The 20607-nt window shown below is 41.4% G+C and overlaps 1 protein-coding gene across 1 annotated transcript in view; it reads right to left on the reverse strand.

The window, feature by feature from the left end:
* SMARCC1 (SWI/SNF related BAF chromatin remodeling complex subunit C1) overlaps nucleotides 1-20607 on the reverse strand; it is a 112150-nt gene that overhangs the window by 84027 nt on the left and 7516 nt on the right. Inside the window, exons 2-6 of the mRNA XM_053929345.1 lie at nucleotides 19949-20068; nucleotides 13116-13201; nucleotides 8466-8547; nucleotides 6966-7058; nucleotides 4047-4116 (exon numbers count right to left, since the gene is read on the reverse strand). Coding sequence (XP_053785320.1) covers nucleotides 4047-4116; nucleotides 6966-7058; nucleotides 8466-8547; nucleotides 13116-13201; nucleotides 19949-20068 — 451 coding nt within the window. The remainder of the gene's footprint in view (nucleotides 1-4046; nucleotides 4117-6965; nucleotides 7059-8465; nucleotides 8548-13115; nucleotides 13202-19948; nucleotides 20069-20607) is intronic.

Raw genomic sequence — 20607 nt, forward strand, 5'->3', positions numbered from 1 at the left:
AAACTGGGAGAGGTGGCTGTTTTTGCAAATGCACAAAACACATCAGAAAAGAAGATGCACTAAGAGAAAGGGGAAAATGACCCAGGGAAATAAAATAAATCTCACATACCAACCCTAAAAAAACAAATCAAAGATCTAAGGATTACCCAACAAATTAAAAATAACCATTTTAAAGAGACTCAATGCACTGCAGAGCAGTTAGAAGTAATCAAGCTAGAAAAACCGTGCACGAGCAGCATGAGAATACCAACTAAGAATTAGAAACTACTATAAAGAAACCAAATAGAAACTCCGGAACTGGGTAATAACTGAACTGAAAATTTCACTAGAGGGGTTCAACATCAGACCAGAAGATCAGGAGAAAGAATCAGCAAAGTGAGAGCCTGTCACCTGAAATTATCAAGTCAGATGAACAACAACAACGATAAAGAACAGATATGGCCCTGGCTGGTGCAGCTCAGTGGACTGAACGTGGGCTGCGAACCAAAGGGTCGCCAGTTCAATTCCCAGTCTGGGCACATGCCTGGGTTGCGGGCCAGGTCTCCAGTGGGGGCCAGGTGGGAGGCAACTACACATCGATGTTTCTCTTCCTCTCTTCCCCTCTCTCTAAAAGTAAATACATAAAAACAGATATGCTTAAAAATCTTAACATTCATCTAACTTATTTGAGTATAAGATAGTCTGTCTTCCTCATCTAATTAATATCTCAATTTTTAAATTTTCTTTTTTTTTCATCTCTGAGAAAGTACAAATTCTTTCTGCTAAAACCACAAATTCAACCCATGATCTTAAACCAATCCCTCTACCCATTCCAGGTTTCAACTCATATATCATATATTTCAATTTATCTCTGCTCTGCCAGAAATACACTACAAAGGCATCACCTGAAAGACAAGCCCAGGGCGCCTGCTGGGAGGTCCTCTTCCACTTTCTTTTCCTTGCCCATAATTTCTGAGAAAATGGTGATCTTCCACCAACTTCCACCAACTTGCTCTCTCTTGCAACTTACTGGAACTTCATTATCAGAAGTTATTCATTATTTCATGGCAAATCCAAATGCTTTGTTTCAGGCCTCACTCTGTAGGCCAATTCCATTGCCCGCCTCTTAGATTTTGAAATGCTTTCCTTTCCTTACTTTTCCCTAACTTTTAAGATATGGACCATACTGGCTTGCATTTGACTAAGGTCCTTTACTTTCCACATACATGGACTTATTCCACCCAATGATAAACTTTTCGCTCAGCAACTTAATTCAGAGCTTTCCAATGGGTCTTGCTCTCTCACCAGTCTCCTTACGGCACAGGTGGCAAACACAAGGCCTGTGGACCGAATCCAGCCCTCTACCTTGTTTTATCCAGCCCGGCACCCTGTTTCTACCTGGCAGCAGCACTGAGTTAAGGAGTAGTTACATTTATACAGTCCTAAAATTACATTCGGCCCTCTGAAGGCAACCACAAGGCTGATATGGCCCCAGGTGAAAATGAGTTTGACATCCCTGCCTTACAGTATACATCCCAGAAATCAGCTCGCAGGCGAATTTTCCTAAATTCACAAAATTTTCCTCTTCATAAAAATGATCAATACTGTCTTCCTTCCCCTTCATCTACCAGATAAAAACAAAGCTCTTTAAATCTGGACTCAGGTCTTCTCACCAACCCACCCTTATCTCCTACTATCTTAAGACACAGAGCCAACTTTACCATTCGTTTTTTCTCCAAATTTATAATGTATCACCTCTTTGCTTTTTCTTATTTGGTACCCCCTTCTGGTATGTCATACTCAAATTATTCTTACTAGTGTCTTGAAATCAATTAAATATCACCTTTTATTTTAAATGTTAACTAATCCTGATAAAAGGCCTAGTGCACTTTCGAGGGTTTTATGACATGACTTTCAATGAGCTGGTATTGTTACCATCCACACACTTACCTGAAGCAAACTCTCATTTACCTGACTGCCATTTATTCTAAGAAAAACCCTACGGGATTTTTACTTAAAAATAACCTTTAATATATTAAAAATTAAATTTAAATGCTACCTGCTAATGATTATTTCAACTACTAGTAACAATACCAAGCAAACATCACTAAACTAGGTTGTATTAAACAACCAAAAAAACCCACACATGAATAAGGAATTACTAAGTAGCTAAGATGTAACAACTGCAGTTCAAACCTTTTGGAAAAGGGAATTGTTTTCAGAAAGTTCACAATCTAAGCATTTACATCAGCTTTATTAGAGAAACCTTCTTAGAGTTAGCCAGCAACAGAATCAGTATTCTAACATACACAGCTATCCACCATCTCCCCCTAGTGGCAACCAGCCGCTACTACCTCACAGGCCAAAACCAGAAACACTACAGGCAGGGTGAGGTTTCTCACTTTATATATAAACGCATAACAATCGCAGAGCTAAAAATTCTGACTGCTACAAGTAAAATCAACTTTCAGCTATCAAAATTAACGACGAGAAGACCTAAATGTAACAGCTAAAGCTATAAAACTCTTAGGAGAAAAGTTAGGTGTAAAACTTCACGACTCTGATTTGACACCAAACACGCAAGCAAGCAAGCAAGCAAAGGAGCCAACTTAACCTCTTACAATTGCTTTTAATATCTGTAGAATTTAGTAAAGTCCCCCTTCCATTCTTGACATTATTCATTCTTCCTTTTTTCTTGTTTGCAGCACAATTTATTAGTCTTATATAAGGCTTTTCTAAGAATCATTTCTGATACTGTGAGACCTTGCTGTTGTATATTTTGTACTTCCTTAATTTTTGCTGTTGTTTATTTCCTTTATTCTTTATCTTTAATCTGATGTTATTTTTCTAATTTCTTGAGAAAGATGTGTGGACCAAAGATTTTTTCAGTCTTCCTTCTTCCCTAATATACACATTTAAAGATACAAATTACCCTCTGGCTATAGCATCAGACGCATCCTAAAAAGTTAATTTTCTTACAATTTATTAGTTTCATAATTATTCCGACCCAAAGATTCCCCATTTCCATTGTAATTTTTTCTTTGATCCATGGATTATATGGCAATATATTTCTTTCTTTTTAAAAACATTTATTTATTATTTTTTATTCTTAGAGGGGAGAAAGAGCGGAAGAGAAACATTGATGTGTGAGAGGAATGTAGGTCGGTCACCTCTCACACCCCCAGAGTGAGGACCAGGCCCACAACCCAGACAGGTGCTCTGACCGGAACTGAACTGGTGACCTTTCACTGTGTGGGACGATGCCTGACCACTTGAGCTACACCAGTCAGGGCTACAGCAATGTATTTCTTAATTTTCAAGCATATGGAAATTGCCTGCTAATCTTTGTTACTGACTTCTAGCATATCTGGACTGGTAAGAAAAACTCAGCACAGGGTAATTAGCAGCTCAAATCTGATATAATTTGGCTTCTTATATAGATATTCTAAAAGCATATGTTGTGCTTAACAGAATAGATCTCCATATAGGAGAACTTTCTCAGTCCAAATTAATTCACTTGATGAAATAATAATTCGCATTTTGTTTCCCAACCTTCCAACCTTTGAAAGAATGAAAGTTACCACAGGTCTAATGACCCCTGGCTATGGGCTAAACCAAGGTTTAGGTGAGCGGGGCTGAAGGTCAGAAGCTGAGCCATTATCAGTTCGGCCAACTCACACTGGAGGGGCCCTGTTTCGACCAGAGCCAGTGAGCCGGTCCTCACCAGAGATGCTCCTCTATCTTGCAACGTCTCTTAATTTTCAGAACAGAAGGAACACAGCAAACCTTAACTAAGTTAAAACACGAGGCATGTCAAGGCTTAACACCGAGAAAATAATAACCAGCAAAGAAATAGAAGTCTAATGATTAGAAAGTTGGACATCAGGAAATTAGTTTACTAAGCCTAATTCAAAAAAAAAAAATCATAAATTTAAACAACCTGTGGTTTTAATACTTGCAACTCACTCTCTCTACAACAGCTGGTTTTAGTGTTTAAACCTCTGCTGATACAATTTATAATCCCGTTAAGGATAAGTATACCAATTCACAACCAAAAACTAACTTACCATCTTCTTGTGAGGCAGGATACGGATAAATGTGGTGGGATGCTTTTGATTTCTCATCAGTAAACGTCCCCTGAGAAGCAATAAACAAATAACGTAAAAATAAAGCGCGTGGCCAACAAACTGTAAGATGCCAGATGCAAACTGCCTAAGAATTATAAAGGACGAATTTCACTTACGTCTTTAAAGTATTATTTTAAGACTACAACATTTTTATTATTGTTAGTCAAGGAAAGAGATAGTAATTGATAAGAGCAAACAAAAGTAAATTATCTACAGACACAGTTACATTGTTCTATAGGAAAATAATCCAAGTGCCCTTTGCAAATTCTCTCTGGTTAACCTTACCAGTAATATGAATGCTTCTAATCCTTAAAGTTACTGCAAAGTCGTAATCAATTATCATGAGAGTTTCAAGTGGCGCAATGCAGGTTCATGGCCATGAACGTACATGACCTAGGCTATGCATATACAGAAGGGACGCTGACTTGGCCCCACCATGTGTACAGGGTAAGGCAAACGCAGGTTTACAGTTGTTTGTATGGAAAATAATACAATAATTAACATGTGACACAGAACAAATTCTGTATTTCACACACTGATAACCATAAAGCTATTTTTGCCCCATCGGTGTATGTTACTGCTACTCTAAGTTACGTTAGCAAAGTGGACGATACAAACGCTGAAGTTTCAGCTAGAACACAGCACACGGTCTAGACCTAGAACATGACTTGGAAGCCCTGTAAACGCAGAAGGGCTCCATCTGCAGACCATAAACACAATGAAGTGTCTTCAAATCAGGTGCAAAGAGTACCTTTACAAATTTCCTGAATTTTGCCTTTGACCATGAGCATTTATTAATTATTAACATTAGAAAAATATAATAATGCTATTTTCAACTGAAGGAAAATTCTGAAATTTAGGGCTGTGTAAAGGTGAATTAGCTACCAAACAGGGCAAGAACTTCACCACCACCAGAAGCGGTTGAGCACACTTCTGAACAGCCGCAGCGAAGGCTGAAAAGGGGACACAACGTCCCCTGTGCATGAGGCGACAGAAGAACCCGTTTAGGGCTTCGGCCTTATAGAGTCCATCAGACAGGCCTGGGTTTAAACTCAGCTGTCCCCTTCTGTATTTGCAGAATTTTTTGGTATTTCAATGTTTTCTGTGAAATAGAGTGGTAACAATTAATAACCACTTCACGAGAATTCTGTTAGGACTAAGTTAATAGATGTAGTGAGCTAAGAATGGTGACAGATGCACAGTTAAGAGCTCAATCAGTGGCGTTATTAACACATTTTAAATGCTTGAGCAGAGGTCCGATCAAGAGCATCCAACAACGGCACTGTTACTAGCCTTCCAGGTCTCCTCTCTCAGAACCTATGAAGCCAGAAGACCCTTACAGCGCTCTGGAGGTTATCCCTAGAAAACAACCCCTACTCACAACCTATGGCAACTACACATTCAGTATAAACCGAGGAAAATACATAAACTTTGTCCAGAATCCCTTGGTAGCAGTTAGAGTAAGTAATTTTAGCCTAAAGGCAATAACCAGTGGGTCAATTCGTCCCATTTCTGCCCTCTATCACTCTACATGTAACAGAGCTACACTGGACGGCAACTCCAATGAACAGTCCCCAAGAGAAGAGAAGGTCAAGGGACTTGTTCAGTTACAGTGCTAGTGAAACGGGGACTGGACTCACACTGCTAACAGGACAACGCAGTTATATTCCCTTTCTCTTTGGCAGGAACGTTTATATGTATACATAAACTCTAAATTTCTGACGGTGAGCAGTATTAGAAACCTTTGCTTTAGGAACTTGGAAGATATTTTACTAAATGCTAAAACATAATTTAACTGGCAATCTCTCTTGCGGCAGAAATAATAAAGATATTTAATGAGATTTCTCACTTAAAGATTGATGAAACGGTCACTCAGATGATGTTATTTCAGAAATAACATCTTCTACCTGGGCCTCCTCGGCTAGTGTACATGACATGGGCTGCCTGCAGCTTAGCCCCATGTCGTCGCAAACCTACAGGCGGTCAACACCCAACGTCTCAACCTGAAATTACAGGAAAGAGGTGGGGATGTTGGAAGACAGTACTGGTACATGTGAATCAAGATAATAGTGAGCTTATGGGGAAAACAGAATTTCCAAGTCACTTATTTTATTTTTTTTCAAAGATTTTTGTTTATTTATTTGGGGGGGGAGAGAAAGAGAGGGAGACAAACATCGATGTGTGAGATACATCGATTGGTCGCCTCTCACACACCCCCAACTGGGGACCTGGCCCGCAGCCCAAGCATGTGCCCTGACTGGGATCGAACCAGAGACCTTTCAGTTTGCAGGCTGGCGCTCAATCCACTGAGCCACTCTAGCCAGGGCACAAGTCACTTTTTTAAAAAACACCTATAATAAATATCGTAGCAAATATCATAACACCTATAATAAAAGGAAGACCAGGTTTATTTGAAGTAATATTTGAGCTCCTACCAACAACTGTGTCACCAACTCTCCCTATGTGATTTTGTGGTCATGGTGACACAGAATACACTCACTGGCCTCTTACTCTCCACGAGCGCATTTCACAATGAGACCACGATGACTCCATCCCAACGACTTTGTTACGTGCTGCTCCAGGACATACACATGTACTAAATCATCACACGATCATCACACGATACACCTTACACTCACACAACAGTGTGCCAATCAAACCTCAGTACTGCTAGGGGGAAGGTGCTACTCTCGGCTTAGAACTGGAGGTGAGTGGAGAGAAAAAAACTGGTACTCTAAGAACCCAGAGAGAGAAAACTTTCATTTAATGCGGATATAGACAGAAATCAAAGGATACCATGGTTGAGAGTTACAGATGTTTACTGCTACACAATGTTTCTGAAGTGATCACGTCTATTACCTGATGTCGTTTGATAATATCTTTCAATTTGTTAGCCAACTTCAGATCAATGTCTGGCATGAGGTAGATGTTGGGTCTGGTCAGACAGTTGCTCTGAGAAAGAAAAAACAGATTTTTAATTCTCTTGGTTTTGAAGTAATGTCACATTATTTATACATCACCCTAACGGCAAAAGTTTTGCACTCAAATCTCTAACCGCTTAAAATGGGAAGACGTACTTTGTTATACAAAAGAATGTAAAAGTCTTACTGTCAATATAAAACTTAGGTGTTCAGAAGGCTAATGACATCTCCAAACCTCTTTTCTGCAGCCAGGCACACCTGGACAAAAAGACGCTGAGAATCATGACCTAAAGAAATCATCATCGTGGGGAGAAGGGTAGGTAAAGGTGAAAGCGGGTGTAGGGGGCATAAATGGTGATGGAAAAGCATAAATAAAAAAATGTTTTTAAATCGTCTTTTTCATTAAGGTACCACATGGACATATTAATCCCCCTAGTCAATTTTACCTGAACTCACCTTAACAGTTTATTGTAGTGTTTTCATCTACATCTTTTGTTGGCTTGGGGGAGGTGTGTACTCATTTTGGCTCATGATGTAAATTACTTAAAATATAAAGACTGTGGATAATAGCTCTTTTTTCCCCATTTCTGATCTTACACATAGCAGTGATTAAAACATACATATTAACCCCCCTGACGCATCACCAAAAATCAACCAACAAACAAAAACACTCCATTATTTCTCTAGCCAACAGTCCATGAGACAAGTTTTAGGCATTAAGTTAATGAAAATACCTAGCTAAATTTTTGCCAGCTGCCTCTCCCCAGGAAGGTGAATTTAATGATTATAAAATACCAATCAATAAAAAAATCAATACAAGAAAAGAAAATTTAGTGTTCTCTCCTCTAGGTTATAATCTAATGGGGGAAATAAGATCTATATTTATGGCACAACCATAAAACAAATTCCAAAAAACTCTCTGTATAAACAAGCAACTAGTAGGATGAGACAGTATTTATATTAAATATAAGAGATTCAAATAATGGGTTTGGTGAAATTAATCAAGAAAATATCACAGATCATTTCACCTGAAGTTTAAGGTCAATGCCTTGGCTGGTATGGCTCAGTGAACTGAGCGCTGGCCTGTGAACCAAAAGGTTGCAGGTTCAATTCCCGCCTGGTCAGGGCGCATGCCTGGGTTGTAGGCCAGGTACCCAGTTGGGGGTGCATGAGAGGCAACCGATGGATGTTTCTCTCATACATCAATGTTTCCCTCTCTTTCTCCCTCCCTTTATCTCTCTCTAAAAATAAATAAATAAAAATCTGTAAAAAAAAGTTTATGGTCAATATTCTATAAATGACAAGTTTTAGTCATACTTTACGCCTCTAATCCTTCCAAAACCCATAAAAATAACGGAATAATGGACTTCAGAAAATTTTTCTTAGAACTGAAAGTATATCCAAGGAAAAAGCTTGCAACGATTTAACTTTCATTTACCTGAACCAATGTTTTTTCAATATTCATAAACATCTCAACATTACGATCCATTCGGGATGGATTCTGTAGATCAAACCTCCGCCTAAAAGACAAAAAAAAAATTAATTTGTCTCCCACCTTAAACAAAAGTGAACTTGGCTGTAGAATTCAATGCAAACTACTTGGACAGATTTGGAAATTAAAGGGTATTCTCTCGACAGTAATAAGGAAGCAATGTAAACTCCTAAAAGACCAAATTTTAAGACATTAAGATTCACTCCAGTCAACATGAAGTATCCCGTTTTCCTTAAATCTAAGATGTTCTACATCATATAAAAAAGTAATCCACCTATCCAAAGACAGTAAACTACTACACCATTCAAGTATAAGCAGTCTATCCACTTGTATGTGCTTAGAAGTCATTTGTTCAAATGCAACAGTGTCTGTTCTCCCTGAGATCACTCTTGTCCTCGACATGGTGAAATTCATCTTTTTACCTTTCCTTGAAAGCTTTCCTCAGTGTCTGTTCCCGTAAGTACCCAAGCATAACATTTTGGTGCTGTCTTCACCTATTATTAGCTGTTTTCATATGGTTACGTATTTATATATTTGAATGCTTTTTCTAAATACTTTTTTAAATCCTCAGCCAAGGAGAGGTTTTTACTGATTTGGTGGGGGCAGGGAGGAGATGTGAGAGAGAAACATTGACTGGCTGCCTCCCAGACGTGCCCCAACCCAGGATCGAGCCCACAACCTAGGTACGTGCCCTGAGTGGGGAGCAAACCCACAACCTTTCTGGTGCACGGGACGACGGTCCAAACAACTGAGCCACCCGGCCAGGGCTCTCCATATTTTTTGTTCAACACTTACTTTGCTTTTGTTCTATCTCAATTCCAGGGGAGAAGCACAGCTTAGTGATTGAGAGTGTGGGCTGTGGAGCAGAACTCCACTGGGCCCTAACCCTGACCCAATTTTTATTTATGTAGCGTTGAGTGGCTTTCTAATCCAGGAATCGACTTCTTCCTGAGACAATGGCCCACTGTGGAATTTTGTGAAAGTTAAATGAGATATATACATTAAGAGCTTAGCATGGTGTTTACACTGTCAGTAACTGGTCAATAAATGTTAGTGAGAGCTTTAATATTTTTAAAATCACTCCCACCGCGCTAGCTAGGAAGAGGCGGTGTGTGTCCTGAGCGTGCTCCGAACTCGCAGGTTTTACCCTGGAGCTGCTCCCCACACCGCCAACCTCTCTTTCTAAACTCTCCAGGGTGCCACCCCCCTCAGCGGGTTGACACTGTCCCGTGCAGAATCAGTCCACAAGACGCTTCCTCTATGCAGCGACTGCTGTCTCCCTTCAGGTTCCCAACACACTCTGTGCGTGCTGCTGCCACAGCCCGGAGCAGACTCACCGCGGCAGCCCGTCAGGTCCTCGAGGGCCAGGACCAGGGCTTCAGGGTTTTTCCCAAGTAGCCTTAGTGACCAGCAGAAATATGTGTCTTCATAAAGCAAACCACTCCATAAATTAATATTTATTATGACTGAGTTTTAATGTTTATTATGACTTTTTCATTAATGAGCTAAGATTGAAATGCTTCCCAAAATAATTCCAATTAAAAAATTCAGCAAAGTGTCCACTAAAGCACAGATGTAAGTAATTTAAAACAGAACAAGCTCCAGTTTTAAAAATGGCATTTGCAGACTAGACAAAACCTGTCCGGTGAACCAGCAGACTTAACCTTGGTAGGCAGAGCTCCTCCTTCAATCCCGTTCTTCCGTTTCCAAGGATGCTCCTCCCCGCCCCTCTTCTGAGGAAGGGGTGGCAGGTGAGAAGCCCCACACAACCTCCCCTGACTGGCAGGGCGCCAGACTACCAGCTGACCATCCGCAACGCCCTCCGACAGCTGGCAGCTGACAGCTCTCCACACTCTTCTGCCACAATCAACCCCCCCTCCCGAAACACGAGGTCACTCTTCCGCAGGCTTCTGATAACAGAAGAGCTATGTCCATAAATGCCTCGCTTACAGAACTGCTCACACAGTCTGCTCACTGTTCAGAGAAACAGCTCCCTAAATAACCGACGCAGATAACGGGGCTGAAGGGAGTCATCTCTCTTACAGATCTGAGGGACCCTTTGGAAGCAGTCATTACAGAAATTTAAACAGGGTGGGTGGATTGATCTGAATATTAAAAGCTAAATAAATCTGTTAATAGAGAAAAAAAATCAAGAATTTATTCTGCCTTTCCATCTGTTAATAAAGTTTCTCTTCAGAAAAATACACCAGCTAACAAATGAAGAAGGAATAACAATGTTCAATAAGAAATAATCTAAATAACAATAAGGACCTGTATCTGCACAACAGAATGTCTACCACCTAGTTTTTGCCGAATCGGAACACCCCACTTGACAGAGCTGCCGCGGTGGGGTGACTGGAGGCGCCGCGCACCGGGGCCCCCACCACAGACAGAGAAACTCCCGGCGCGGCGGCTCCCCGACAGAGAAACACCGCAGCCCGTGAGGTCTTCAGCAAGTCCGCCACGCTCGACGCCGCTGACCGGTTCTGAGACTTTAGGGGAAACAACCTAGAAAGAAACAAACTATACCAGAGGCTAAGTGATATAAACGACAGTGAGCTTCCCACGGCACGTCCTAGTTAGGAGGAAGCTATGCAGCACGAAAAGTACTGCTGCACAGTGCTGTTGCCAAAAACAAAACAACAACAACAAAAACAAACCCGAACTTGAATCAAACCCAGCCTCTGGATCTAACCACTTTACGGGACTCCATTAAACAATATCCTGTGGACATAACAGCAAAATAAGTCAAAACGAAGACAATTCTAAAACACAACCAGCGTTGTAAAAATAAGTTGCAAGGAAGAAAGAGGAAGAGAGAATGAGAAGGAAAACTTTAAATTTGTTCAGAGAGACTTAAGAGTCATATCAACCAAATGCAATGCATAAATCTTGTTTGAGCACTGATGCAAACAAAGCAGAAACCGCTCCTGAGATAATCAGGGAAACCTGAACACTGAGTGGATATTTAATAACATTTGTAAGTTATCGGTAATTTTCTTAGTTGTGATAATGGCACTATTATGTTTTAAAAATCCTTTTTGGAAAGAAACACACAGTGAGATATTTACAGATGAAGTTACCAAGTTAGAGAGCAGGGCGGCAGCCCTGGGCTTGTGGCTCCGCTGCGTGAGCGCCATCCCCACTGCACCACCGGGACTAAATGCAAGCTCTCCACTGAGAGCTTACTAACGATGACTCTTCTGCTTTGTCCTCCTCTGGCATCTGCTGGGCAAGGTTTTGCAGCAACTTTTCAATGAAAGGTGATACCAACTGTCTGTCAAAGGGCCCTCAATAACTGCATTGCTCCAATTTTGCAGCCTCTCGTAAATATATTTAGTGACGTTCTCTTTGCATCCTCAGCTATGTACAGAAAATACAGCCTCAATACAAATAATCAACTATGGACCCCTGAGAATAAGTTTAACTCCTTGGAAAGTGGCGTGAAGGGCTTGGAAGGCAAACTTCTAAAAGGCAAAACAAAAGCACCCTGAGCTGGGGCAAGGCCAAGAGCGGGCGACAGAGGAGAAGGACCGCTGTGTGGGAAGTGACCACAGTGGGCCTCGACAGGAAGGGGCTTCGGTACACAAGGCAAGCTAGGAAGGCCTGCAGACCACCACCAGAAGGGGGGTCTAGTACCACCAGAGGGGGCCTGCAGCCTGGAGATAATCAGAGCCTGGAAACAGGTAGCACGCAAGGGGAGGGAGGTCTATTAAGCAGACCAAAAACTATACCCCACTAGGCGTGCATCTTTGGGAGTAAGTAAATTGGTCTGGCTCCTTGCTATTATATTTTTAAATAAAAAAGCTGGAGGACTAGCAGAAGAAATGTTTTAAACATGCTATTAAAATGAATAATTCTTCCCAGGTTAAACTACCTAAACCACCTTTGTGCTAGAATGCCAACCTGACTGACCAGCATGTCCGCAAGTGATGCCAAACACCACTTAGAGCGCTTTTGAAAACACCAGTTCTCAGCAGCTGGCAATCTGTCTGCGAAGCCTGGTAATTTGTACTTTCAATAAGGACTCCAAGTGATTCCTAAAGTTCAAAAGCTACTGCCAGAGAGGAGGAGGGAGGAGGGAAAGGGAAAGGGGGAGTGAGGGGAGAAGCAAAACTGCAGGCACAAGAGCAAGGACTCTTCTCCTGGCTCTAGCACGGCCCTGGCAAGAATCTGGACCCCTCAGAGCCAGACCCCTTTCCGTTCTGTCCCGAGGAGGCCGACTGGATGGCTCGCATTCTAAGGCCTAAATCAGCAGAAGAACATTAAACTCCTACCTTTCAGCGCATTGTAAGTTCATAATACACGTGCATTTCACAGTGAGCTTGCCTTCTAATTTGCTAATAATGCACACCCATCTATTGTCCATATACAACCATGTATGAGAAGTAACTTGCTTAGGAAATGCGACAGTTGTTTGATATTTCTCTTGGATGTAGGCACAAAGTACATTAGGGCTCTAAACAAGACAACTAATTTGCATGTTAATCATAATGTACTTATAGAATTTTCTAACACCATACAGAGAAGGAACAGGATTCAACATAAAATAACTTCTATATTACCTCAAAACATGTAAATAAATTAAAAACTTACCATCCCTGTTCATTTTTATACTTGTAAGCAGCCCCAAGAACGTGACACAAGGTGCCTCCAGCTTTGAAATCCATGAAACATTTTGCCTAAAAATGACACAAGTTACACATGAGAAAAATAAAAGTTCTGACAAAATTATTTCTGAACTCTAAGCTATAAACTCAAAGATACAAATAACTCCTTAAGTACTTTCTAGAACAAATGTCTTTCCAAGTTCAATTAACATACTACTCTTTAAGTAAAATCTGTAAAAAAACAAGATTTACAAAAGATTCATCAAAAATGTTTCAAAAGGAACACTAATGGGCAAAATATTGATCTATAACAAACTCCACTGGTAAGTATAAAATTTAATTTTTAAAACATAAAATTCTAGTAACAGACAATTTCCAACAATATGGTTTTCCTATAGAATAAGAAATGTTAGTACACATTAAATTTTTTCAAACTTGGTTTCCTGAGTTTATTTACTTTTTTAAGGTTTTATTTATTTTTTAGATAGAGGAGAAGGGAGGGAGAAAGAAAGGGAGAGAAACATCCATCAGTTGCCTCTCGCAGGCCCCCAACTGGGGACCTGGCTGGTGACCTAGGCATGTGCCCTGACTGGGAATCAAACCAGTGACCTTGCAGTTCACAGGCTAGCGCTGAACCCATTGATCCCCACCAGCCAGGCTCCTAACTTTGAATTATCAAAAACTGTAACTGCATTTTTATTGTATTTTAATGACTACTGAAACACTGTAGTGCTACATTTATCTATATGTAAACATATAGCTAAAATCTGCACAAGTTAAAAGATATGCACTTTAAGGATTATAAATAAAATCAAATAAATCATAAAACCTCAAATAAATCAAATGCTGAATGATTTCCACATTATGGGAGGAAAACTTAATTATGAGCCCATCATCAAATGGGCTAAAAGATGAAGTGTTAGAAATACATCCCACATTTTCTTCTTTGAAAACTACTCTGACAAAACATTGGGTTGGTCAAAAAGTTCATTTAGTTTTTCCCATACAATGGCTCTAGTAGCGCTTAGTTGTCTTTAACTTCATTCAAAACAATTTTGTTAGAATGTATTGTGACAGCTGTCATTATCAGCATGCATTAAAAAAAAAAAAACAAACATCGCCCTGGCTGGCGTGGCTCAGTGAATTGAGTGATGGCCTATGAGCCAGTGGGTCGCTGGTTTGATTCCTAGTCAGGGCACATGCCTGGGTTGTGGGCCAGGTCCCTGGTGGGGCGCATGCAAGAGGTGACCACACATTGATGTTTTTCTACTTCTCCCTCCTTCCCTCTCTAAAAACAAAATCTTAAAAAAAAAACTTATCAAAATTGTTGAATTTTTGTGCAGCCATTTTAATATTGAAGATGGAAGAAGATAACGCAACATTTTTGGCGTGTTATGCTTTATTATCTTAAGAAAGGTAAAAACACAACTGAAACACACAAAAAAGATTTCTGCAGTGTATGGAGAAGGTGCTGTGGCTGATCGAATGTGTCAAAAGTTATTTGCAAAGTTTCTTGGTACTACTGACATTTTGTCCAAATAACTCTTTGCTGTGGGGCTGTCTTATGCATTAGAAGATGTTTAGTAGCACCCCTGGCTTCTACCCAGTAGAAGCCAATAGTGGGAGATAGCCCACATACTCAAAATATCCAGATCAATAAAGTTATTGGAGGAAATGAAACATGTTTTTCATTTAACAGAAAAAAACTAAAGGGACTTTTCTGGCCAACCCAATGAAGAGAACTACATGCTATCAAACATTGCTAAGGAGACAGAAACTAGAACGCTGGTGGCTAGGGGCTGGAGCAGGACAGGGGAGTTACTACTTCACGGCTACAGAGTTTCGGCGTGAGAAAATGAAGAAGTTCTAGAGCTGGGCAGCAGCAATGTTCTCACAACAATGTGAATATATTCACTACCACTGAATGGACACTTAAAAATGATTAAAATGGTAAATTTTATGTTATATATATTTTCCCACTAAAATTTTATTCAATAATAAATAAAATTTTAGAAAATAAGAAATATTAAGAAGTATCATTAAGATGAGCTCTTTCAGCCCAGGCTGGTGTGACTCAGTGGACTGAGCACCAGACTGCGAAGCAAAGGGTTGCAGGTTTGATTCCCAGTCAGGGCACACGCCTGGGTTGTGAGCCAGCTTGTGCCCCCAGTAGGGGGCACGTGAGAAACAACCACACACTGATGTTTCTCTCCCTCTCTTTCTCCTTCCCTTCCCCTCTCTAAAAATAAATAAATTTGTTCTTTAAAAAAAGAGCTCTTCCAAATTAAGCTGACAAGCTCACTAAGTCAGTCTGGTTATCCTGTCGTCGTTCACATACGTGGGTTCTGAGTTCCTAATTTATTCTGCCCAGTGCTATACCCAGTACATCACAAACTCTGCATTACATACTTCTAAACAAACACATATGGATGCAATTCTTATTGACAACTTGAGAAAAACGCACATCTACAATTCTGTAGCATTCACATTTGAGATCAGAACAGCGTGCTAGGCAGATACTTACTAGGATAGAATGAGACCTAGTTCTCCCACTGAGCCTTCTCTGAATCCCCAGCGATCAGTCTCAAACGTGCTCTGAAACCACATGTGCACCACTACTGCACATGCGCACACCATGCACACCACAGCACCGAAGTGACTACTGTCAGTTCATCTGTAGTGTGAACTCCTTGAGGACAGAGCAGTGTCTTATTCACATCTTTTACACTAGTGTTCAGCAGAGTGCCTAATGCAGGTAACCAGTAAAAATTTTCTCAACAGTTCAAGTGTGCTAAAATAATTTTAAAAGTCAGAGCTATGCTGAGAAATATACACTGAGCAGACCAGATCAATAAAACATCTGTACATGTAGTTTAAGATTAAGGTAAATTTTTGGACAGATATTAAATTTGAGAAATTAAATCGTTATCACATATATGCTTAAGACTAACTTCTATCAGCCACTAAAGGGACAAGTGGTGAATGAAAAAGCAGAAAACCGAGGCCTTCAATTTTCCAGTGGTAAGATCTGAACAAAAGAGGGATATTCATGCGCCTGTCGTGGGCACTGGCTCCAGGAACACAGTACAACAAGAAAAGCATCCTTAAAGGTGGGGCAGAACAAAACCAAAGAGGGACACTCTCCATACCTCAAGGATTCTTAGAGCTTGCTTAAAAATGGATTTGGGGTTCTGATCCTCAGGACAAGCTCAGTATCAGGACCATCCAGATTAAAAAAAAAAAAAAGTAATGGACCAGAGTCAGGGGATGATGAGCTGAAGGCCGACAAGAGATCCCTCAGGGACACCCACTGGGCCCCAACTGTATTTCCTCATTCAACCCTCACCCCAAGGCCCCCAGCAGGGGCCTTGCTCTGACACCAGACCCGCTAGCTAGCTTGTTGTAAGCACTCTCTGAAGCAGAAGCACAGACTGGTGTGAGTAAATTCCTCTTGATTAGCATTTAAAAAAACTAAAGAATACAAGGACAACAGGGCACTGAAACCTGAACCTTCCAGAGTCAGCGAGACCCCCGTCTTGGGTGAGACCTCAGCAGCTGCACACCCTAGTTAGAGACTCCGGGGGTCAGGGACAGCTCTGGCAGGCTGCTGCTTCTATTCCTGGCTGTGTGACCACAGTGCTTTTGATAAGCTGTTCTATCTCTGGCAGCTAAACTGGAAATTCAATCTAATCCTATTCTGGATGTATGTAAGTGGTCTCATCCTATTTATAACCCACCTAAGACTCTGCTGAGCAGAACAAAACCTAGAAAAGCTACATTTAAGTGTAAAGCTTAAAACTGCTTTAAATTTGAGCCAGTACTTCTCTCACATATTAATGACAAGACAGCAGTGTCAGCAGTTGTTACAAAGGAGGGGCAGTGTTTCGGTGTGGGTCGAGCGCACACACATACACCATGCCACATTCCGGCCTCTGTATCAGCGGAGGTGAGGCGTGAACAACGGAGCAGAAACTCAGTGTGCCCGAGAAACAAAGTTCACAGGGATCAGTCACCTTCACAACCTGAAAACCATTTGCAGGGGGAAAACACTGGACTCCAGAACCCTTTCACCTCACAAGTGTGATGACAGTCAAATAATTCACAAGTTTCTTTGTGTATGTCACCTGTTTAGAGCTTGAAACAGTGCTCTCTAGACACAGTTTACAATTTTATTAGTAAGAGAGATTATAATACAGTTGGCCTATGGACAATGTGTGGGTTAGGGGCCAACCCCCCTTCCCCACTCAGCACAGCTGCAAATCCACACACTAATTTTCACTTCCCCCAAACTAAACTACCGCTGGCCTGATGCTGACATGGAGCCTTACCGAAAACAAACAGTCCACTAACACACATTCTGTGTATGCGTTCTATATCGGATTCTTAACAATAACGTCAACTGGAGTAAAGAAAATGTATCAGGAAAATTGAAGCCCCGGCTGGGTAGCTCAGGTGGTTAGAGCATCATCCTGATACAGCAAGGTTAGGGGTTCGATCCCTGGTCAGGGCACATTCAAGAATCAACCAGTGAATGCATAAATAAGTGGAACAACAAATCAATCTTTTGCTTTCTCTAAAATAAAAAAATTTAAAATATATACACTTTTAAAAAGAAAATCATAAAAAAGAGAACACCTGCCCTGACTTGTGTAACTGAGTTGGTTGGGTGTCATCCCGCAAACTGAAGCCAGTTCGATCCTGGTCAGGGTACATGCCTGGGTTTTGAGCCAGGTCCCTAGCTGGAGTTGTGCAAGAGGCAGCCAATCGATGTTTCTCTCCCTTCCTTCCCCTCTAAAAATAAAATCTATTTTTTTTTAAAGAATTTTTTAATTAAAAAAAAAAACCCCAGGCAGGAAAGAATTACCACAGCAGGCCTGAGAATATCCTCAGTGAGGCCTGCCTGCCAATTTAGCCCTGGCTGGCGTTTGGGAATCTGACCCTCAGAGTATTCCTAACCAAAAGTTAACGGATAGAGGGTGGTCACTGTGCCCAGACCACTTGTGCAAACGCTATGGTTTATGACGAATTCCTGCTTTCCTTCCGAGAGTCTGAAATTTGCACGTGCACCAGGCCAAATGGACCAGCTCCCCATGAAAACCCCGGGTGAGAGGCGCTGATAGACTTCTGCAGGCAGCAACACTGCGTACGTGCCGCCCCATCTTCACTGTGTGACCCCTCTTGTGAGGGGGAGGGCACAGAACGCCTGCTGCTGGATCCCTCCAGACCACACCTGTGTCTTTCTCCCTGAGATCCGATTGCACCATGCGCTCACTACACAGCTGCCACACATCTCCGTCACGAGTACAACGGTATGCTGAGTTCCCCGAGTCTTCTGGCAAATCTTTGAATGTGGGGGTGGTCTTGGGGACCATTTGAACAGGCAACTCACAAAGGATGATGTACAAACGGTCAATAACCACATGGAGATGTTTACTACCATCGGTCATTATAAAACTGCTAATTAAAAGTGCGATGAGATTCCACTGCATAACCATCAGGATGGGTAAAATTATACAGGCTAGTCACACCAAGTGTAGAGAACGCAAAAGGACTGGGAGTCTCATACACTGCTAGCTGGTGCATAAAATGATATAAAAATCTAGAAACACTTTAGCAATTTCTTAGGAAGTTAAACGTTACCAACTCTACCACCCAAACGTTCCATCCCCAGGTATTCACTCAGCAGGAATGACGTCCCCAGAAAGACTTGTATGTTAACGCTGACAGCAGTTTCACTGTAAAGCTGAAAAACACCCAAATTTCCACCGCACGGTGAAGGGTGGCTGACCCACGCAGTGGGACACTGCTCCGCAATGGAGGAGAGCAAACTACTGACACACGGAGCACAGATGACACGAGCCTCAGAATCGGGATGCTGAGCAAAAGCAGCGAGGCAAAACAAGACTATAATACTGTGATTCCATTTACATAAATTTCTTGAAATTGTGAAATCTGTAGTGTCAATGGTTGCCAGGGGACAGGGGTGGAAGGGAGGTGGATTACAAGGATACTTTTGGGGATGGTCAAAATGTTCAACCTTGAATTCATCGTATTTTAAATATGTGTTATTTGTTGTGTTATCAATCATACCTCAGTAAAATTGGAGGGAGAAAAGTTATAGGAATAGAGAAAAAAAAATTTTTTTTAAGTTAAGAAAAAACATAAAAATAGCCCTGGCTGGTGTGGCTCAGTGGATTGAGCGCCAGACTGCAAACCAAAGGGTCACCGGTTCGATTCCCAGTCAGGGCACATGCCTGGGTTGCAGGCCAGGTCCCCAGTATGGGCAAGCAAGAGGCAACCACGTATTGTTTCTCTCCTTTCTCCCTCCCCCCCCACTCTAAAAATGAATAAAATCGTTAAAAAAAACACATAAAAAAAGCCCTGGCTGGTGTCTGCAAACCAAAGAGTTGCTGGTTCAATCCCAGTCAGGGTATATGCCCGGGTTGCAGGCCAGGTCTCCAGTAGGTGGTGCTTGAGAGGCAACCACATACTGATGTTTCTCTCCCTCCCTTCCACTCCGTCTAAAAATAAATAAAATATTTTAAAAAATAAAATTATAATCTTATGTGCAAATTTTACCCTGAGTGATATTATACTTGATAAAGTGCAACCTATATGTATTATATCACAGTGTTTTATAAATGATGAAAACTTCAAGCAGTTCCCAATTTGACAATTCTAAGCCGTAAGAAATAAGGGAATAAACACTCAAGTATTGGAGTTCATAAGAGAATAGGAAATAAACGCTCAAGTATTTAGAGGTGTAGAAACCGTTAAAAAGCAGTACTGTGTCCTACAGCTAAAAGGTGATGTACTTACAGGGAGCTTGGTGAAGGCAGGGTTGGCGACATGCTTCCCAAAGGTATCTTCCTGGAACTGGAGAAGCTGCACCACCAGGCCTGCTAGCGTTTTATTGGTGGGCGCGTCTGCATGAACGTACTGCAAGATAAAAGCCAAAGCCGGGGCTCAAAAAACGAGGACAATCATACGGGAGAACATTGCCTTCCTTCCTCGTACCTACTAAGCCCTAGAACGGGGGCAGATTTATAAACGCCTGAGATATGCAATCTGCTGTGAAGGAGTTTACAAAAACAAATACCAGGGGTGGCAGGTAGAACAGACAAGTCTCTTTAGTTAACAGATCTTCAGAACGACAAACACCACACCTAAGAGATCCAACCCAGCACACCTCACCTGGACCTTAGACGGCCAGATTCTGGACCTCAAACTGGAGTCTGATGCTACAACAGGATGAGGCCTACTGGCCAGTGTATATTGTTATGTGGGATGAATGTAACCATTCTGTGGCCAGAGAGCAAACTGTTGTTTATAAAGCAGGTCCAGAAATTCTTTGACACTCCTCTCACCAAGAGGTGGGGTCTATGCCCTCTTCTACTGAATCAGCACCATCCTTTAGTGACTCACTTGTAACCAACAGGATGCAGAAGAGATGCTATGTGATTTCTGAAAGTTAAGTC

Source organism: Desmodus rotundus, chromosome 8 (genome assembly GCF_022682495.2).
Source record: "Desmodus rotundus isolate HL8 chromosome 8, HLdesRot8A.1, whole genome shotgun sequence".
Classification (NCBI taxonomy): domain Eukaryota; kingdom Metazoa; phylum Chordata; class Mammalia; order Chiroptera; family Phyllostomidae; genus Desmodus; species Desmodus rotundus.